General features: G+C 39.0%; 1 protein-coding gene across 6 annotated transcripts in view; it reads left to right on the forward strand.

Annotated features, from left to right (window-relative positions):
• The window catches only part of STK33 (serine/threonine kinase 33), a 189,170-nt gene that overhangs the window by 88,968 nt on the left and 78,995 nt on the right, over window positions 1–21,207 (forward strand). For 4 of the 6 annotated variants that reach the window (XM_061440874.1, XM_061440873.1, XM_061440875.1 and 1 more), the window contains 4 exons: window positions 9,381–9,775; window positions 10,868–10,981; window positions 13,681–13,794; window positions 20,787–20,891. In XM_061440874.1, the coding sequence (XP_061296858.1) occupies window positions 9,551–9,775; window positions 10,868–10,981; window positions 13,681–13,794; window positions 20,787–20,891 (558 nt within the window). In that variant the 5' untranslated portion in view covers window positions 9,381–9,550. The remainder of the gene's footprint in view (window positions 1–9,380; window positions 9,776–10,867; window positions 10,982–13,680; window positions 13,795–20,786; window positions 20,892–21,207) is intronic. The other 2 variants (XM_061440877.1, XM_061440878.1) reach the window with 2 other exon arrangements.

Below are 21,207 nucleotides of genomic sequence, written 5' to 3' on the forward strand. Positions count from 1 at the left end.
TGGCATCTGGTCCCACCACTTCATGGGAAATAGATGGGGAAACAGTGGAAACAGTGTCAGACTTTATTTTGGGGGCCCCAAAATCACTGCAGATGGTGATTGCAGCCATGAAATGAAAAGACGCTTACTCCTTGGAAGGAAAGTTATGACCAACCTAGATAGTATATTCAAAAGCAGAGACATTACTTTGCCAACAAAGGTCTGTCTAGTCAAGGCTATGGTTTTCCAGTGGTCATATGTGGATGTGAGAGTTGGACTGTGAAGAAAGCTGAGCGCTGAAGAATTGGTGCTTTTGAACTGTGGTGTTGGAGAAGACACTTGAGAGTCCCTTGGACTGCAAGGAGATCCAACCAGTCCATTCTGAAGGAGATCAGCCCTGAGATTTCTTTGGAGGGAATGATGCTAAAGCTGAAAGTCCAGTACTTTGGCCACCTCATGCAAAGAGTTGACTCATTGGAAAAGACTGTAATGTTGGGCGGAATTGGGGGCAGGAGGAAAAGGGGACAACAGAGGATGAAATGGCTGGATGGCATCACCGACTCATTGAACATGAGTTTGAGTAAACTCCGGGAGTTGGTGATGGACAGGGAGGCCTGGCGTGCTGCGATTCATGGGGTTGCAAAGAGTCGGACACGATTGAGCGACTGCACTGAACTGAACTGAACTGATGGCATGGCAGATAGATGGGGAAACAATAGAAATAGTAACAGACTTTATTTTTCAGGGCTTCAAGATCACTCTGGATGGTGACTGCAGCCATGAAATTAAAAGACACTTGCTCCTTGGAAGAAAAGTTATGACCAACCTAGATAGCATACTAAAAAGCCAGAGAAATTACTTTGCTAACAAAGGACCATCTAGTCAAAACTGTGGTTTTTCTGGTAGTCATGTATGGATGTGAGAGTTGGACTATAAAGAAAGCTGAGCACCAAAGAATTGATGCTTTTGAACTGTGGTGTTGAAAAAGACTCTTGAGAGTCCCTTGAACTACAAGGAGATTGAACCAGTCCATCCTAAAGGAAATCAGTCTGAATATTCATTGGAAGGACTGATGTTGAAGCTGAAACTCCAATACTTTGGCCACCTCATGTGAAGAGTTGAATCATTTGAAAAGACCCTGATGCTGGGAGGGGTTGGGGGCAGGAGGAGAAGGGGACGACAGAGGATGAGATGGTTGGATGGCATCACTGACTCAATGGACACAAGTTTGAGCAAGCTCTGGGAGTTGGTGATGGACAGGGAAGCCTGGCGTGCTGCAGTCCATGGGGTTGCAAAGAGTCAGACATGACTGAGTGACTGAACTGAACTGATGACATGCATGTTTTATATGAAAGAAGCACAAGCCAGTTATTGCTAGTTAAACAATCGGTCAAAAGTAGTGATTTTTTAAAATTGAATATGAGGATCTGAGTAATAATAGGGTTTATTCAGTTCAGTCCAGTCACTCAGTTGTGTCCAACTCTTTGCGACCCCATGAATCGCAGCACACCAGGCCTCCCTGCCCATCACCAACTCCTGGGGTTCACCCAAACTCAAGTGCATCGAGTTGGTGATGCCATCCAGCCATCTCATCCTCTGTTGTCCCCTTCTCCTCCTGCCCCTAGTCCCTCCCAGCATCAAGGTCTTTTCCAGTGAGTCAGCTCTTCACATGAGGTGGCCAAAGTATTGGAGTTTCAGCCTCAGCATCAGTCCTTCCAATGAACACTGAGGACTGGTCTCCTTTCAGATGGACTGGTTGGATCTCCTTGCAGTCCAAGGGACTCTCAAGTATCTTCTCCAACACCACAGTTCAAAAGCATCACTTCTTCGGTGCTCAACTTTCTTTATAGTCCAACTCTCACATCCATACACGACTACTGGAAAAACCATAGCCTTGACTAGACGGACCTTTGTTGGCAAAGTAATGTCTCTGCTTTTGAATATGCTATCTAGGTTGGTCATAACTTTCCTTCCAAGGAGTAAGCGTCTTTTCATTTCATGGCTGCAGTCACCATCTGCAGTGATTTTGGAGCCCCAAAAAATAAAGTCTGACACTGTTTCCACTGTTTCCCCATCTATTTCCCATGAAGTGATGGGACCAGATGCCATGATCTTAGTTTTCTGAATGTTGAGCTTTAAGCCAACTTTGTCACTCTCTATAACAAAGCTTTATAGTTGTTGAAGACTGGACTTAGTCAGCTGAAACCCTTAGAGTTTTACAATATGTATATCATTGAAGTAAATACTTGTGTCTGTGTATCCTTAAGATTCATAAATTTGGGAGTGTAGTTGTAACATCTTGTCTGATAGGAAAACTGTCAGAAGTAGATGGCAATTTAGAGTATAGGATTGGGATCAGGCTTGGTATTGGGGTTTTGGTGTTTTGCTCTAGAATGAGAGCTTCAAGGTAGAGTGAGGGTTGGCAGTTAGTTTTTTGGCCAGGAGGTGTCTTCAGGTATATTATTTTTTTACATGATAAGCACTGACTCTCTTACTCGAGGCACCTACATTGCATATTATATTTGTGAGTTCAGAAACACTGTTTCTATCAATCACTGAATAGTTTTCAATCAATAATCCTTATTTAACAATGGAGATCTTTACTGAATATAAGATGACAAGGTGAATAGAATATAGTTCCTGCCCTGGATGTTTTCACAGTCAAGAGAAGTATTTTTGTTGTTGCTTTGTTTTATTAAATTAACATTACTTATAAAAAATCTTAAAAACAGAGATCATGGAATGTATTGTTGGTATTTTGTTATAGACTGGAGTTTTCTTGCCTTCAAACATCTGGCTACAAGAAGTAGGTTGCCTGTTTGTTCAGTTACTGAGTCGTGTCCAACTCTGCAACCCTGTGGACTACAGCACGCCAGGCTACCCTGTCCTTCACTATCTCTTGGAGTTTGCTCAAACTCAAGTCCATTGAGTCGGTGATGCCATCCAACCATCTCATCCTCTGCTGCCCCCTTCTCCTTTTGCCTTAAATCTTTCCCAGCATCAGGGTCTTTTCCAATGAGTCTGCTCTTTGCATCAGATGGCCAAAGTGTTGGAACTTCAGCTTTAGCATCACTCCTTCCAATGAATATTCAGGGTTGATTTCCTTTAGGATTGACTGGTTTGATCTACTTGCTGTCCAAGGGACTGTCAGTAGTCTTCTCCAGCACTACAGTTCAAAAGCATCAATTCTTTGGCACTCAGCTTCTTTATGGTCCAACTGTCACATCTGTACATGACTACCGGAAAAACCGTAGCTTTGACTATACACACCTTTGTTGGCAAAGTGATGTCTCTGCTTTTTAATATGCTGTCTAGGTTTGTCATAGCTTTTCTTCCAAAGAGCAAGCGTCTTTTAATTTCATGACCTCAGTCACCATCTGCAGTGATTTTGGAGCCCAAGAAAATAAAATCTGTCACTGTCTCCACTTTTCCCCCTTGTATTTGCCATGAAGTGATGGGACTGGATGCCACGATCTTTGTTTTTTGAATGTTGAGTTTTAAGCTAGCTTTTTCACTCTCCTCTTTCACCCTCATCAAAAGGCTCTTTAGTTCCTCTTCACTTTCTGTCATTAGAGTGGTATTGTCTGCATATCTGAGGTTGTTGATGTTTCTCCTGGAAGTCTTGATTCCAGCTTGTGTGTCATCCAGCCCAGCATTTTGTGTGGTGTACTCTGCATGGTATACCTAGCACACTCAGTACACATAAACAAGCAGGGGGAAAATATACAGCCTGGACGTACTCCTTTCCCAGTTTTGAACCAGTCTGTTGTTCCATGTCTAGTTCTAACTATTGCTCCTTGACTTGCATTCAGGTTTCTCAGGAGACAGGTAAGGTGGTCTGGTATTCCCATCACTGTAAGAATGTTCAAGTTTGTTGTGATCCACACAGTCAAAGGCTTTTGTGTAGTCAATGAAATGGAAGTAGATATTTTTCTGGAATTCCCTTGCTTTTTCTATGACATCCTAGTTTATGTTTAAATATCATCTATGATTTCTTACAGGTGACCTTCCAACCTCTACTTGGACACTTGTAGTGACAGAGGTAGTCTTTCCTGTTAACTTAGACAGTTCTGAATGTTAGGAAGCCCTTTGTATCAGGTTGATATTGGCTTGCACTGTTTTGAGTCACAGAGAACTCTAATTCCCTCTGCAGACCTATGAAGAGAGCTCTGACATTCCCTCCTCCACACGACCCCCTCATTTCTTGATGACTTTTCTATACACCTGCTTATTTTCTGCCTAAGTGATTTGTGATTATGGCTCTTCCCCCACAAAATGAACACTCACAGATTTTCATTGAGTGTCCATTATGTACAGGATCAGCTGTGCTGGCATAAAAGTCCCTGACTTCAGATTAGTTTTAATGTACATGGAGAAAAGACACTGGATAACAACAAGAAAAACATCAGGAAAGAATTGGCAGGGATGGGGGAATCTCTCCAGTTTCTTTAAACCATACTTTCTTTGTAAAATCTCTGTTCTTAAACTGTCAACATGGGGACCACATTTAAGACTGTCCCTCCGGATTATAGTTTAATCAGTGAGGAGTATTATGCAAATTAAAATTTTAAAATCTGATAGCATACGTTAGGTGTTAAATGTCAGAATTTTTAAATGTCTGAAATAAAATAAAATCTACACATACCATAAATCCTTTTATAAGACAACATAGACCAATTTCCCTAATTCTGACCTTAATGGAGATAGTAAACAAGTGCGGGTCTCATTTAACAACACTATGACCTAGAAAGCTCATTTGGGCCTCTTTAGGTTCTGTAAGCATGTTATGAAAACAAGTAGTTGAAAAGTGAATATACAAGTCATTCCGCTTGGTCTGCATAATGTCAGACAATCCATAAGGTTTTTTTCTTCACTTGAATAGGACACATTTTTTACTGAATTGACTTGACTGTTAGGTTCCTTGTAGACATAGTCTTAGCAAAGAAAGCCAAAAATTGCTTTTGGGGAAGAAAATTGTAGCTAGTTATATCTCATAAAACCATTCTTGTGTTCATTTTCGAGGAAATTACTGTAAGTGTATCTTCTAGGGCCAGTGTGTTAAGAGACCTTTTTATGCTGAAATAAAAACTCAGAGAGTTTCCATATCAGAGTTGTTCCATTGACTTGTTTTACTCCTGAAAATAAAATGAGAATCTTTAGCCAAAGGAAAGCTCACGTTTGTTAAACACTGACATTATTTGACCTTATTGTATTTATTTACATTATATTTAATACCCATGCATGTCCAGTCTTTGGAGACACAAAGAAACTATTATGTTAGAAGTTTCTTTGGTTTCCTAATATGTTTTTCTATCCAAAGTCCTGTTTACATGTAATTCCATGGTTCTACATAAGAAGAGCTATTCATCTTTGTATTTACATAAAGATACGCTAGGTTTGCAATACCTGATTCATTTTATGCCCCTAAAATATGAATGACATCATTTGGCCCACTGGACAGTAGATTTATTTTACTAACAAATCTTTCAGATCAATTCATAAGTGAGAAAGAAATAAACGTGAGTAAATGTTTGTTCTATTTTGGTTTTTAAGTTAAAATAATTAGAATTCAGCCAGCCAAAAAGAAATTAAATTCAAAATCCAATCCTTCTCAAGAAATTTTACATACAGCTATTCCACCTATTGTTTCAGCGTTTGCTGGGGTAAGAAAGTAGAACATTACTTTGGCAAATGTAATAGTTGGTAAGCTGGGAAGCAGAAACGGAGCTTGTCAGTGAATTCCAGGAATTCTTATATTTTCTGAATATAGCTACCAAATACTTCTAGGGCAATGGATATGTCAGAAGTGGAGCGAGAAAGTACCTGGAAGTCTATGTCAGTGTCAGTGATACTGTGATAACTTGACATTGAGAGACTGAGGGAGAAACGAAAGGAAATGCTTTCTGAACTGAGCTAAGAAAAATACAACTATTTTTCAATCCACAAAATAAACTGTCTTAGAAATGGGAAATTTAATATTTAAAGATTCTCTTGAAAGTTTGTGGATATATATAGTAAAACTTGAGGGATTTAGTAAGAATGCTTTTAGGAGTACTGTTTATAATGAAGGAACTTAGCTACCTTTTAAATAAACCTTTACATTATGAACACTTCTTTCAGTTTCTTATAACAAGTACTATAAAATCAGTATTCTTAATGCACGCATAAAATGATGCCTTACATATCTGATATGGGACTTTTCTACACCTGCAGAGAGAAAGCATTATTTTTTTTTCTAAACAGAAAGGCTGTTATTTGCAGATCTACTCTGCTGCTCTGAGTCATTGATGGTTACAGGCTTATATATTTAACCTGAAATGCAAAGCATTTTCTTCCAAGGCCTAAAGTTAAATCATTTTTCAGTGTGCATAAAGGTACATCCTGAGTTTTGTTTGTCTTGCTACATATACTTGGAAAACAAGGTCAAGCATTTGTTAAAATGTGTGTGTGTGTTGGCATCAGTTGCATTCTTTTTTCCCTCTGCCTGTCTGAAGGATACCCTTGATGTATCTTTTCCAGTGCTCACCACTATGGGTTTTCATCACATCGGTAGGATTTTTTGTACTGCTTTGATGAAAGGTCATACTTATTGGGCTGACCTGTCTGTTTATTTCTATCTAGTAATCTTAGAATATGCTGTAAACTAGGATAAAGATAAATACAGGCACACCATTTAGGATTTTTGCATCTCTTCACAGAAAAGATTGGCGTATAAGAGCTCCTCCCTTTTTGAGATCACTGCCATGATCTGATTTTGGTTATTCTAACTGAATGAAATGAATTGGATGGCTTTCATTGCTATGAAACAATTTGTGTACTTAGTCCCTTAGTTGTGTCCTACCCTTTGTGACTCATTGGACTGTAGCCTGCCAGCCTCCTCTGTCCATGGGAATTTTTAGGCAAGAATACTGAAGTAGGTTGCCATTTCTTTCTCCGGGGATCTTCCAGACCCAGGAATCTAACCATGTGTCTCCTGCACCGCAGGCAGATTCTTTACCCTCTGAGCCTTCGAGGAAGCCTCATGAAACAATTTACATATATGGAAATCATCTGTTCCCTAAAAGTAGGAAGGAACTCTGATATAGAACTTCCGAAGTGAAATGATAAATGCTGTGAACAAAAATAAAGCAAAGTAAGGGGACAGAATGAATGGCCTGCTGTTTCAGATGAGATGGTTAGAAGAGGTCTCTCAGATGAGCAGAAATCACCATGAAGTGAGGGAGCAAGCCTTGCAAATGTCTGAGGAAGGCGCATCCTAGCCTAGGAAACAAGGGCCAAAGCCACGAGAAGGCACTGTGCTTGGCCTACGCAAGGAACAGTAAGGAGACCAGTGTGTTTAGAGCAAGGGAGAGAATGGAGAGAGAAATCTGAGAGGGAGTGAAGGTTCAGTTTATTTGGAGCCTTATAGGCAAAATTCAACAGAACCTACATTTCTTTTTCATTTCTGTTCATCTTAAATTTTATTTCTTAATCATGTTTTTCTCTTTCTTTGATTTGACTGCTCATGTAGTATACTTTTTGTCCTTTCTTTTTCTGTTTTTAATAAAGTTTTCAGAATAAAAGTTTTTCCTTAAGTACAACTTTGCTTGCATTCTGTAAGGTTCATGGCCATAAGTCAACTGCAAGGGATATGCAGAAATGGAGGATTTTAATTAGGATATTGCTATCCCAGACAGAATCAGGGTTTTGTTAATAAGGAAGAGTGGGGGAATAAATATTGGATAAACTACTAGCAATATCTTTCACAAAATCCTTTGGGCCTGGAAGATTTTCCTATAGATTCCCATGCTATACAGACTATTACAAAGCATCGTGAGATGGAAAGATAGCCAATTTATTTTATAAAACTGCCAGAATCTTGTATCAAAACCTGATAAAGATGAGTGAAAAGGAAAATTAGAGACCAGTTTAGCTTATGAATATAACTGTGAAAAGTCAGAATACAAACATTTCAATTTTTCAGCACATTGAAAGAATCATCCATCATGATCATGTAGGGTTCATACCCAAAATACAAGAGTGCTTTAATATTAAGAAAGCTTTTAATACCATAAAACATACCAAAAAATCAAATAAGAAAAATATGGTAATCACGATAGGTAAAGATTTGATCAAAGTCAACCCTTATTTCTGATTAGAAAACCAGTCTTAGATAACTGAAGCTAGAAATGTATTTCTTTAATGAAATAAAGATATCTAGCTCCTATTATGGTCAAGTTTATTCCAGTTCAAAGAACAAAGGTATATTCTATATATCCCCAGCCTTATCAATCTATGATTTCAAAATATACTTTCAAGTAATATCTGAAGTAGGATGGCAGAGAACCATGATGATGTACCCCCAGTTACTTCTGGAAGTTTCTCAGTTTCTTTTTCATGTGCTGCAGAACACATCCTCTCTCATTCCTAAACCCACATATTTCCAACTTGCCACTATACATATAGCTGCAGTAACTGGTTAGGTAGAATGATGGGCATACCCGTTCACTCAGGGAAAAGTACCACACACTAGTTCCTATTTTTCTATTTGAGAGTAAAAATAAGGATACTTCTGATATTGCCTTTGAACTTTTAGCACTAGATAGCTTTATAGAATCAAATTATCTACTCCTTTGTGAAGTGTATAGTATGGATTTGGGGCATTCCAGGTGACTCAGTGGTAAAGAATCTGCCTACCAATGAAGAAGACACAGATTCTCAATCCCTGGGTTGAGAAGATCCCCTGGAGGAGGAAATGGCAACCCACTCCAGTATTCTTGCCTGGGAAATCCCATGGACAGAGAAGCCTGTGGGCTATGTAGTACATGGGGTGTAAAGAGTCAGACATGACTTAGCGACTGAGCACACAACAGCATGGATTTACTCTGATAATATGTAGACAGAGGCTCATTACTTTTGAAACCACAGTAAAGTATGTTTTATACAAGTATTTTAAAGCCTTTTTTATTTACCACAACCTACCTTATGAAATGCATTTTATATTGTGACCAAGTGTACACACATACACATGTTCTATACATTCATAACTATGTAATTTTTTTTAAAGTTTCACAAACCTTACCAAGGAGCTATGCAAAATGCTCTCATATATTTATCTATTTTATTCTACTTTATTTTAAAAAATTTGTATCAACCCACCAAATTTCCTTAGACCACACTTTTTAGCAGTTCAGAGGGTGATTCTTTGGGCTGTTAAATAAATGTCTGGAGTTCAAGGAGTCAATTCTGGAAGATGAGAATGTATTGGTTTGTAGAAATGTATTCTAATTTTGTTGTAAATATTAACTTTTCACGTATAGGCAGGATGCTTTTGGTGCCAGTTGCTAGTTTGTCTTTGATTTCTAGGAGAGTGATAGGATAAGAAAGAATTTTCTAAATGGAGATTTCTTTTCTTCCTGCAGCTCTCATGTGTGACTGGAAGTCGAGTGCATCATTAACCTAAGGACCTCACCACTTGGAAGTTAGAGTTGTCACCATCAGCCTACCTTTTCCTTTTTGGTCTGGTTCTTTTCCTCAAACAGTGGAAACATCTTTCTTTTAATAAAGTTGCTTTTGTTGCAGAGTTAAGCAAATGGCTGATAGCAGCTGTGGTAAAAAATCCACAAAGTGCCCCCACTGCTCATCTGCTTCTCAGAAAAATGCACTCTGTATATGTTCTTGTAAAACAAAGCTTTCTCCAATGTCAGTGGTGGAAATGTCACAGACATCAAGCACAGGTAGCTCAGAATTTATAGTCTCACCAGAAAAAAGAAAAGAAAAAGGAGCCAGCAAAGATGTTACCTCTGGAAAAGATTCGGTAAATATTAAAGATTCTACATCCCAACACAAGTTGATGTCCCATTCCCTAATCCCATCCCTACATTCATCCTTATTCATGGACCCTTATCAGCTAATTCATTGCCTTCTTTACTATTAAGGTAAATTTCTTTCTTACAGAAGAGGTTTCTTACAGAAGAAAAATCGGTTGATAATTTCTTTCATTCTGTTAACCAACCACTGCCCCAAATTAATGATTTCCCAGGATTATAAATAATTTGGAATGTTATTCCAGCTTTTATTTAAAAAGTGGTTTATATGGAAATTGATTGGTTTTCAAATTGAATTAAACCTGAATTTGGGGGCATTTTCTTCAACTGATGCAGAATGAGATTTATGATGGTTAAATACAGGGTGGACAGTTCCTGGTTATCTGATGGACTATCAAATATACCTTACAGAACTGATTTGCCTTAGTTACAATTTGTGAATACCCGGTTGGACTGGTTTGGGTATGTTTGTCTTTGTAGAGAAGAGGCACTCTGGAAGATTGTCATTGATAGAGCATAAATTTGGAGACAGAGAGCAGTAAGTTTAAGAAAAGTTAGGTTGTCAGTCCTCAAATTTATACCTTTTCCAAGTTTTCATTCTAAACTGTTATTTCTGAATTGTATTATGGTATAGTTATTGCCATATAGATGTCTCTGAGTGAATTGTTTCTATGTTATTTTCATTCAAAGCATATTTTGTGAATGTCTGGTCAGTAATTTCTTGTGTATAACCTATTTGAGATGATTGTTATGTCTTGAAACAAGAGTGATTGAGAAAACTGTGAAGTTGCCTTCTCTTGTGATTTTAAAGATTTTAAGTCCTGATTTATCTTCTGTGCAGATCATCATGTAGAATTGCCTGGATTCAGGAGATTAGATTGAATAAATTCTTAAGGCTTGTTTTAGCCTAATGAGTGAATGAATTATATAGGGCTTTGAATTTGAAAAAGGTGATAAACTGTCTTGTATACAATAAATATCTTGACACATATTAAATTTTTTCAGATTATCTAAATTAGGGTTCTTTGTCAACAAGTATATTATATCTTAATGTTAATATTAAAATTTCTTTTTGGTTCAAGCCCTCAAAATCTTCAAATATAGAGAGAAAACCATCTCAACAACAGTGGGGTCGGGGCAACTTCACAGAAGGAAAAGTTCCTCACATAAGGATGGACAATGGAGCTGCTATTCAGGTACATAGAGGGCAAACTGAAGCTACTAGAAATTTTTCAGATTTCTTTTAAGTCAATGTTCATGACAAAGGTGATTTAAAAAGTAAGTCTCTAAGGAAAGAAAAGAAAAGAAGAAACTTAACCATTTTTAAGATTGTTGAAGTCTTTACTAAAGAAAATGTGAACTAATTATTTTTTCTGTTCATAGAGATGTAACTTGACTTGCATAATTAAATGGAGGACATTTATTAGATAAAATGAGAGCATTTGGTCTCCAAGTCTTGCCGGTTGCTGAGGGCAGTTGTGAAATCTTTATATAAACCTATCTGAGAGAAAGAGAGAAACCAGATGACTTAGATGGTTTGGCTGTTCACTTCTTTGATGACCAGTAGGGAGGCCAAAATTTCCCTTGTGGACTTGCCCATTTTTCTTCAGCTTGTGATTGAGTGAATACCCATATTATTCTTCCCAGGATTCTAGTACTTATATGCAAATATGACTTAAATTTAATACCATCTTAGAAATTAAAATGTGTTCCTTTAATGCTAGATTGAAGGAACTACAATAGGAACAACTACAAGAGGAAAATTCCATTGATATTAAATTACTTTGAACAATTGTTTTAAAAAATATTTAGCAATTTACTTGAAGTGATCAGAAAAACTTGCTAAGAAATTCTGACCTGAAAGCTTAAATCTTCCCCTGTTAAAGATTTTGTTAAGTCTTACAAAATCTTACAAAAGACCTGCATTAAAAAAAAAATCCACAAATTTACTGTTTTAAATTTAGTCATAAGAGATTTTGTAAAAGAAAAATGTATTCATTTATCAGCTCACTCATTCATTCCTTTATTGGATTATGGAAAAAATTCTCAATTTTCCTTCTTTTCTTTGCCTTTGTTCTCCCACATGCTTCTCAGGAGCCATCTTTTTCATGCCATTTTCCCTTATGTTCCCAGAATTTTAGCTCTGGTCTCTGGCCCCAATGTCATTTTGTGTTTTTTCTTTTAACTTAAGACTGTATGACTTAAGTAAAAATTGTCTCTCTTGAGTTACAAATGATGTTGCTGTTGTGCAGTCACTAAGTCGTGTCTGACTCTGCTTGACTGCAGCATGACAGTCTCTGTCTTCCACTATCTTCCAGAGTTTGTTCAAATTCATGTCCATTGAGCCAGGCATGAGACAAATGATAAGAAAACAGGAATTATGTTTTATTCATCTTTGTAGCCCCCAAAGTATGTATCACAAGAAGATAGCTAAGAAAAATCTACATGTTGAAGCTGAACGTTTTTCTTTTTTTCTTTTTTCTTTCCCTTTCTGTGTCTTCCCTTCTCGCCCTGTGTCTTTTTCCACTCCTTGCTTCCTCTCTTCTTCTCTCTCCTCCCTTCTGTTTCTTCCTTCTCCTTTTTCCTCATGCACTAAGCATGAATATTTTGCCTGCAAGGTTTCAGGCAGGCTTTTTAAAGGATAAAAAAGAAATACCTTTATAAGGTGTTTCTAGACCATCTTGGAAGGAAAAAAATGAGTCCAAATATTTGTAAGCAAGAGAGTAACAATAGTGTTTGAGGACCAATGCATACATGTTGAAAAAAGTCAAAAGAACAATCACCATGGTGCAGAGTTAGGCAGAAAAGCCCTTTGTGAAGTAGGTAAGTAATTAGTTGGATACTCCATCTTCATTTACAAAAGTCAGAAAGGAATGTAAGCAGGAGAAAATATGAAGTCCAGCAGTACTTTATCTGTTGCAGGGTGCAGATGAAAGTGGTCACACAGGGGAATCTGGCATCTCTAAGGCAGGCTCTAGGAAGTCTCAAAGAGAGACTTCCCTCAGTGACATTAGCTCAGGGGTTCTCTCCTGTTCTAATCTCTGGGCATAATGGGTCTAGAAACTCTTGTTAATGCCCTGCAGTTGATTTAGATCAGGGAGGCTGACTCTCTCCAACCAAATTCACAAGAACTGAAAGTGTAAATGAGTTACCTGCTTGTTATTTTACAACGTGAAATGGAATGCTGGTATTGTCAAGACCAGTGCATTCTGTCTTTGTAAGCAGGAGTGAAGTAATAAACAGAAGGATCCTTGGTTTGGATAATGTTACTATGGATGGTTTTAATTTTTTTCTAAATGCTTATTTATATTAAAAACTTTAAATATAAAAAAGGATTTATATAATCCCTTTCCTAAAACAAAAAGAAATAAAACAACAAAAATGATTATTTAGTAGAAACAATGAAGAGAAAGGTTACCTGGTGAACAGGAAAGCAGTTGTCTAATGGTTAATATGTGTTGATTTTATAGTATAGTTCTCAGAGTTTGGGAGTAATTTTTTGGACAACTTATTTTATACAAATACACAGTATATATCAATATATTTGTATACATGTATTAATACTCCATTCTTTTTCTTGTGAAGACATTTCTTTAATATAGTTTATGAGAGTTTCATTTTTTATATATTTGAAGTTTTTCACATTTCCTCATTAGGATTTTTATGGTTTTTCTCCAAAGGATATTTAATAAGACTCATCAAAACTTATTTTCGTTTAATTAAGATGTGTTTATTAATACTGAAGCAAATATGTGGTGTCAGTGCCTTCTATTTGATTTTACCCTGGAGCAGAGTCACTCTTCCCTTGGGTGGATGCCTGTCAGTATTATATGTTCATTTGTCATACCTGATGAATGGCAGAGAAAGACAAAAGAACTCTTATTTTTTAATCTAGGAAATCTATACCTTTGGAAGAATATTGGGACAAGGGAGCTTTGGAATGGTCATTGAAGCCATAGACAAGGAAAGAGAAACTAAGTGGGCAATTAAAAAAGTGAACAAAGAAAAGGTAAGGCTTCTTAGCATCATACTGAGGGTGCAGTTCTACTGCAAGGTCGGGTAGGTAGTACAGTTTTTCACACGAATACATCTGACCCTTAGGGACAGACCCTGGGCTGTTGCCCTGGAGAAATGTGGGTATTTCTCTAGCCTTCTGGGCTTCCCTCATAGCTCAGTTGTCAAAGAATCCACCTGCAATGCAGGAGACCCCCGTTCAATTCCTGGGTTGGGAAGATCTTCTGGAGAAGGGATAGGCCACTCATTCCAATATTCCTGGGCTTCCCTATGGCTCAGCTTGTAAAGAATCTGCCTGCAATGCGGGAGACCAGGGTTCGATTGGGGACATCCCCTGTAGAAGGGAAAGGCTTCAGTTCAGTTCAGTCACTCAGTCATATCCGACTCTTTGCGACCGCATGGGCTGCTTGCAGCATGCCATACCTCCCTGTCCGTCACCAACTCCTGGAGTTTACTCAAACTCATGTCCATTGAGTAGGTGATACCATCCAACCATCTCATCCTCTGTTGTCCCTTTCTTCCGCCTTCAATCTTTCCCAGCATCAGGGTATTTTCAAATGAGTCAGCTCTTGGTATCAGTTAGCCAAAGTACTGGAGTTTCAGCTTCAGCATCAGTCCTTCCAATGAATATTCAGGACTGATTTCCTTTAGGATGGACTGGTTGGATATGCCATACAGTCCAAGGGACTCTCAAGAGTCTCCTCCAACACCACAGTTCAAAAGCATCAATTCTTCGGCACTCAGCTTTCTCTATACTCCAACTCTCACATGCATACATGACTACTGGAAAAACCATAGCTTTGACTAGATGGACCTTTGTTGGCAAAGTAATGTGTCTGCTTTTTAATATGCTGTCTAGGTTGGTCATAACTTTCCTTCCAAGGAGCAAGAGTCTTTTAATTTCATGGTTTCAGTCACCATCTGCTGTGATTTTGGAGCCCTGAAAAATAAAGTCTGTCACTGTTTCCATTGTTTCCCCACCTATTTGCCATGAAGTGATGGGACCAGATGCCATGATCATAGTTTCTGAGTGTTGAATTTTAAGCCAACGTTTTCACTCTTCTCTTTCACTTTCATCAAGAGGCTCTTTAGTTCTTCACTTTCTGCCATAAGGGTGGCTTCATCTGCATATCTGAGGTTATTGATATTTCTCCTGGCAATCTTGATTCTAGCATGTGCTTTACCCAGCCCGGCATTTTGCATGATGTACTCTGCCTATAAGTTAAATAAGCAGGTGACAATACTCAGCCTCGATGTACTCCTTTCCCTATTTGGAACCAGTCTGTTGTTCCATGTCCAGTTCTAACTGTTGCTTCCTGACCTGTGTAAAGATTTCTCAAGAGGCAGGTCAGGTGGTCTGGTATTCCCATCTCTTTCAGAATTTTCCACAGTTTGTTGTGATCCACACAGTCAAAGGCTTTGGCATAGTCAATAAAGCAGAAATAGATGATTTCCTGGAACTCTCTTGCCTTTTTGATGATCCAATAGATGTTGGCAATTTGATCTGTGTTTCCTCTGTCTTTTCTAAATCCAGCTTGAACATCTGGAAGTTCACAGTTCACGTACTGCTGAAGCCTTGCATGGAGAATTTTGAGCATTAGTTTGCTAGCCTGTGAGATGAGTGCAATTGTGTGGTAGTTTGAATGTTCTTTGGCATTGCCTTTCTTTGGGATTGGAATGAAAACTGACATTTTCCAGTCTTGTGGCCACTGCTGCATTTTCCAAATTTGCTGGCATATTGAGTGCAGCATTTTCACAGCATCATCTTTTTGGATTTGAAGTAGCTCAGCTGGAATTCCATCACCTCCACTAGCTTTGTTCATAGTGATGCTTCCTAAGACCCACTTGACTTCACATTCCAGGATGTCTGGCTCTAGGTCAGTGATCACACCATCGTGATTATCTGGGTCGTGAAGATCTTTTTTGTGTAGTTCTGCTGTGTGTTCTTGCCACCTCCTCCTAATATCTTCTGTTGAGCCCATCTTTGCATGAAATGTTCCCTTGGTATCTCTAATTTTCTTGAAGAGATCTCTAGTCTTTCCCATTCTGTTGTTTTCTTCTTATTTCTTTGCACTGATCACTGAGGAAAGCTTTCTTATCTCTCCCTGCTATTCTTTGGAACTCTGCATTCAAATGTGTATATCTTTCCTTTTCTCCGTTGCTTTTCACTTCTCTTATTTTCACTGTTATTTGTAAGGCCTACTCAGACAGCCATTTTGCTTTTTTGCATTTCTTTTCCATGCGGATGGTCTTCATCCCTGCCTCCTGTACAATGTCATGAACCTCTGTCCATAGTTCTTCAGGCACTATCAGTTCTAATCCTTGAGTCTATTTCTCACTTCCACTGTATAATTGTAAGGGATTTGATTTAGGTCCTACCTGAATGGTCTAGTGGTTTTCCCTACTTTCTTCAATTTAAGTCTGAATTTGGCAATAAGGAGTTCATGATCTGAGCCACAGTCAGCTCCTAGTCTTGTTTTTGCTGACTATATAGAGCTTCTCCATCTTTGGCTGCAAAGAATATAATCAATCTGATTTCAGTATTGACCATCTGGTGATGTCCATGTGTAGAGTCTTCTCTTGTGTTGTTGGAAGAGGGTGTTTGCTATGACTAGTGTGTTCTCTTGGCAAAACTCTATTAACCTTTGCTCTGCTTCATTCTATACTCCAAGGCCAGATTTGCCTGTTACTATGGGTGTTTCTTGATTTCCTGCTTTTGCATTCCAGTCCCCTATAATGAAAGGGACATCTTTTTTGGGTGTTAGTTCTAAAAAGGTCTTCATAGAATCATTCAACTTCAGCGTTACTGGTCAGGGCATAGACTTGGATTACCGTGATATTGAATGGTTTGCCTTGGAAACGAACAGAGATCATTCTGTCATTTTTGAGATTGCATCCAAGTACTGCATTTTGGACTCTTTTGTTGACCATGATGGCTACTCCATTTCTTCTAAGGCATTCTTGCCCACAGAAGTAGATATAATGGTCACCTGAGTTGAATTCATCCATTCCAGTCCATTTTAGTTCACTGATTCTTAAAATGTCGATGTTTACTCTTGCCATCTCCTGTTTGACCACTTCCAATTTGCCTTGATTCATGGACCTAACATTCTAGATTCTTATGCAATATTGCTCTTTACAGCATCAGACTTTACTTCCATCACCAGTCACATCCACAACTGGATGTTGTTTTTGCTTTGGCTCCATCTCTTCATTCTGTCTGGAGTTATTTCTCCGCTGACCTCCAGTAGCATATTGGGCATCTACCGACCTGGGGAGTTCATCTTTCAGTGTCCTATCTTTTTGCCTTTTCATACTGTTCATGGGGTTCTCAAGGCAAGAATACTGAAGTGGTTTGCCATTCCCTTCTCCAGTGGACCACATTTTGTTAGAACTCTCCACAATGACCAATCCGTCTTGGATGGCCCTACATGGCATGGCTCATAGTTTCATTGAGTTAGACAAGGTTGTGGTCCATGTGATCAGATTGGTTAGTTTTCTGTGATTGTGGTTTTCAGTCTGTCTGCCCTCTGATGGAGAAGGTTAAGAGGCTTATGGAAGCTTCCTGATGGGAGGGACTGACTGAGGGGGAAACTGGGTCTTATTCTGATGGGTGAGGCCATGCTCAGTAAATCTTTAATCCAATTTTCTATTGATGGGTGAAGCTGTGTTCCCTCCCTGTTATTTCAGTTCAGTTCAGTTTAGTTCAGTCGCTCAGTTGTGTCCAACTCTTTGCAACCCCATGAATCGCAGCATGCCAGGCCTCCCTGTCCATCACCAACTCCCGGAGTTCACTCAGACTCACGTCCATCGAGTCGGTGATGCCATCCAGCCATCTCATCCTCTGTCGTCCCCTTCTCCTTCTGCCCCCAATCCCTCCCAGCATCAGAGTCTTTTCCAATGAATCAACTCTTTGCATGAGGTGTCCAAAGTACTGGAGTTTCAGCTTCAGCATCATTCCTTCCAAAGAAATCCCAGGGCTGACCTCCTTCAGAATGGACTGGTTGGATCTCCTTGCAGTCCAAGGGACTCTCAAGAGTCTTCTCCAACACCACAGTTCAAAAGCATCAATTCTTCGGTGCTCAGCTTTCTTCACAGTCCAACTTCACTTCCCTGTTATTTACCTGGCACCAAACCATGGTGGAGGTAATGAAGATAATGGCAACTTCCTTCAAAAGGTCCTGTGCATGTACTGCTACACTCAGTGACCCCAACCCTGCAGCAGGCCACCACTAACCCACGCCTCTGCTGGAGAGTCCTGGACATCCTGGACAAGTCTGGATCAGTCTCTTGTGGGGTCACTGCCCCTTTCTCCTTGGTCCTGGTGTGCACAAGGTTCTCTTTGTACCCTCCAAGAGTCTATTTCTATAGTCCTGTGTAAGTTCTGGCAGCTCTATGGTGGAGTTAATGGCCACCTCCTCCAAGAGGGCTTATGCGATACCCAAGTCTACTGCACCCAGCCATACCCAAGGGATATGCTACCCACTCCAGGGAAAGGCTACTCACTCCAGTCTTCTGGCCTAGAGAATTCCATGGACTGTATAGTCCATGGGGTTGCAAAGAGTGGGGCATGACTGAGTGACTTTCACTTTCACTTTCTTTCTTTTACCAGAGTCAGTTGAAGATGAGGGCAGATTATCAGTATATGTAGATGTAGGGTTGTGGGCTAGCATTGTCTTCTTAGTGAGCAGTAGGTCCTGATAATCTCTCCTGATGTGGTTCTGATATACTTTGCCCTGTCCAACCAGTCTATCCTAAAGGAGATCAGTCCTGGGTTTTCATTGGAAGGACTGATGCTAAAGCTGAAACTCCAATACTTTGGCCACCTCATGCGAAGAGTTGACTCATTGGAAAAGACCCTGATGCTGGGAGGGATTGGGGGCCGGAGGAGAAGGGGACAACAGAGGATGAGATGGCTGGATGGCATCACCGACTCTATGGACATGAGTTTGGGTGAACTCCGGGAATTGGTGACGGACAGAGAGGCCTGGCGTGCTGCGATTCATGGAGTCGCAAAGAGTCGGACACGACTGAGCTACTGAACTGAACTGATCCTCTCCTTTCCTTTCATTCATTATTTCCTCATTGATAGCCAGCTCTGTTTATTCATCCTACCAGCTCTTTCCGTTTGAATCACTTTCTCTCCAGCTCTCTTCTGTACTGTTTACCTTGTATCCACTGTATTTCTCACTTTAGATTGCACTGGAGTGAAGAATGGAGTGGGCTTCTCTTTAAGGGAGAATCTAAGTCCTCAAACTTTATAACTGATCATTTCATCAACTTGAAAACAATTTCTGTGCTTGAGGAAAAATAAAAGGCAACATTACCATGGTGTTTTTTTCTTGGGTCTGTGATATTATATTTACAAAATGAAATAGTAGGTTATATGTATTCTTTAAGTTTCTGTAGGAAATTACATATCATTTCCCCCTAAAGTTTAATAAAGTAACATTAAATCTTAATAAGGGGAGATCCAGAGTCCTTCCAGAAATCCCTAGGATTAACTAAATGGGAATTCCTTTGTTTCTTTGGTGTCAGATAGGGTTAGGCTTAGGTTTCAGGGTTATATAGTCAGTTGCTTGCAACTCTAGGAATTCATAATCTTGCACATAGATATTGATGCTGAGACTTTTCAGGACAACAAGATAGTAAAATAAAATTGTATAGTCAGTATATGAATTGGACAATATATTACTGCATTAAATATAGATAAACCATTTGTGGTGGGAAGTAGGAATAGGCTTGAGATGAATTATTAGGAGAAATTGTGACGTCTGTCCATGTCTAGTCTCGACAGGAATTTATTCCTCAAAGTCACTATTTCTCTTGATAACTATAAAGTTATTTCTCCTCTAGGATTCATCCTCCATGGGTGGAGCACAGTGGTGGGCAGTTTCCTATCACTCTTGAGATGGTAATGTTTACAGGGTAAAGATACTTAGAAGCAGGGATGACAGTAGGTAAAATTTTAACTAGGTAAAATTTGCCTTACGATCAATCTCTTTCCAAGTCCTTCAGGAACTATTGTGTCTCTTCTAACTTTGGGGGAGGGGGTGGGTTAGAAGGAAGGAGGGAGGAGTAAGAGCTTTGTTATTCCTTTCAGGGATATTTTTATGTGAATGAGGACAGTGTTTATTCTTGAATGATTACGGTAATTTAGATATCAAAAGGGATGATGATTGGGGTGGTGGTAGTGCTGGCAAAAGTGGAGAAAGCCCTTCCGGAGTATCCTAGATGATGGTGTAGACAATCAGTTACTTGTACCCACACCTGACGGTCTGCTCAGGTATGGTTAAGGATTTCACCTAAGGAGGTAATTTGGAGTTAGGTTGGTCTGAAGGCAAAAATCTCCATCTCCATCTCCATCTCCATTGTGCATTCTCTCTCTTTCTCTCGCTATCAAATTTTTGAGGCTGGGGGACTAGGAAGTGATATAATGCAGGACTAAGTATAAAATCTCAATTGCCTATTGTTTCCTTTTGATATGTATATAAATGTAATGGAGACAAAGCAAGATAAAAGCATTTTATTTTATCAATAACTGACATTTAATGAGACAGATGCCTTATATCCATTTTCTAATTGACATCCCTAGAAAGTAGATTTTGTTTTTATTATGCTACCATCAAAAGATCAACATAATTTTGAAGGAAATACCAAAAAGCATATTAAGAGCTGCAATAATTTTGTGATATGACAGAGACCATGTTGTTAGCTAATTTATAGAAACCGTCCAAGAAACAGATATGATTTGAGGCTGAATTATCTCTTAAAATTGGGCAAAGGAAAGAAAGGGTATACATTAATCTTATCATGCAGATAGGTTGCATATTATCTTTTGGAAAAGGAACTTTCTGAAAAAATATAGGAAAAAATATAAATATTTTTATATTTATAAATAAAATATATTTATAAAAATATAAAATAACTCTAACTTTTGCGGTAATGAAATTCTTACATGAAATCTGTATTTCCTCATCATCTAAGGCTGGAAGCTCTGCTGTGAAATTACTTGAACGGGAAGTGGACATCCTAAAAAGTGTGAAACATGAACACATCATACATTTGGAACAAGTGTTTGAGACACCTAAGGTAAAGCTGGGCTTCCTTGGTGGCTCAGAGGGTAAAGAATCTGTCTGGAATGTGGGAGACCCGGGTTCAATCCCTGGGTTGGGAAGATCTCCTGGAGAAGCAAATGGCAACCCATTGCAATATTCTTACCTGGAGAATTCCGTGAACAGAGGAGCCTGGCAGACTATAGTTAAAGGCAAAGCTTTATCAGGTGCTGCATTCTGAAAGTTGTTATTTTTACAAAATTAATATCGTCTCCTTGAGAAGTAGTCTCTTTGGGACACAGTGGCTCATGTCTTTGGCATGACTCTGTTACACCACTCTGCTAGTGGAGATT

Source organism: Bos javanicus, chromosome 15 (genome assembly GCF_032452875.1).
Source record: "Bos javanicus breed banteng chromosome 15, ARS-OSU_banteng_1.0, whole genome shotgun sequence".
NCBI classification, from domain to species: domain Eukaryota; kingdom Metazoa; phylum Chordata; class Mammalia; order Artiodactyla; family Bovidae; genus Bos; species Bos javanicus.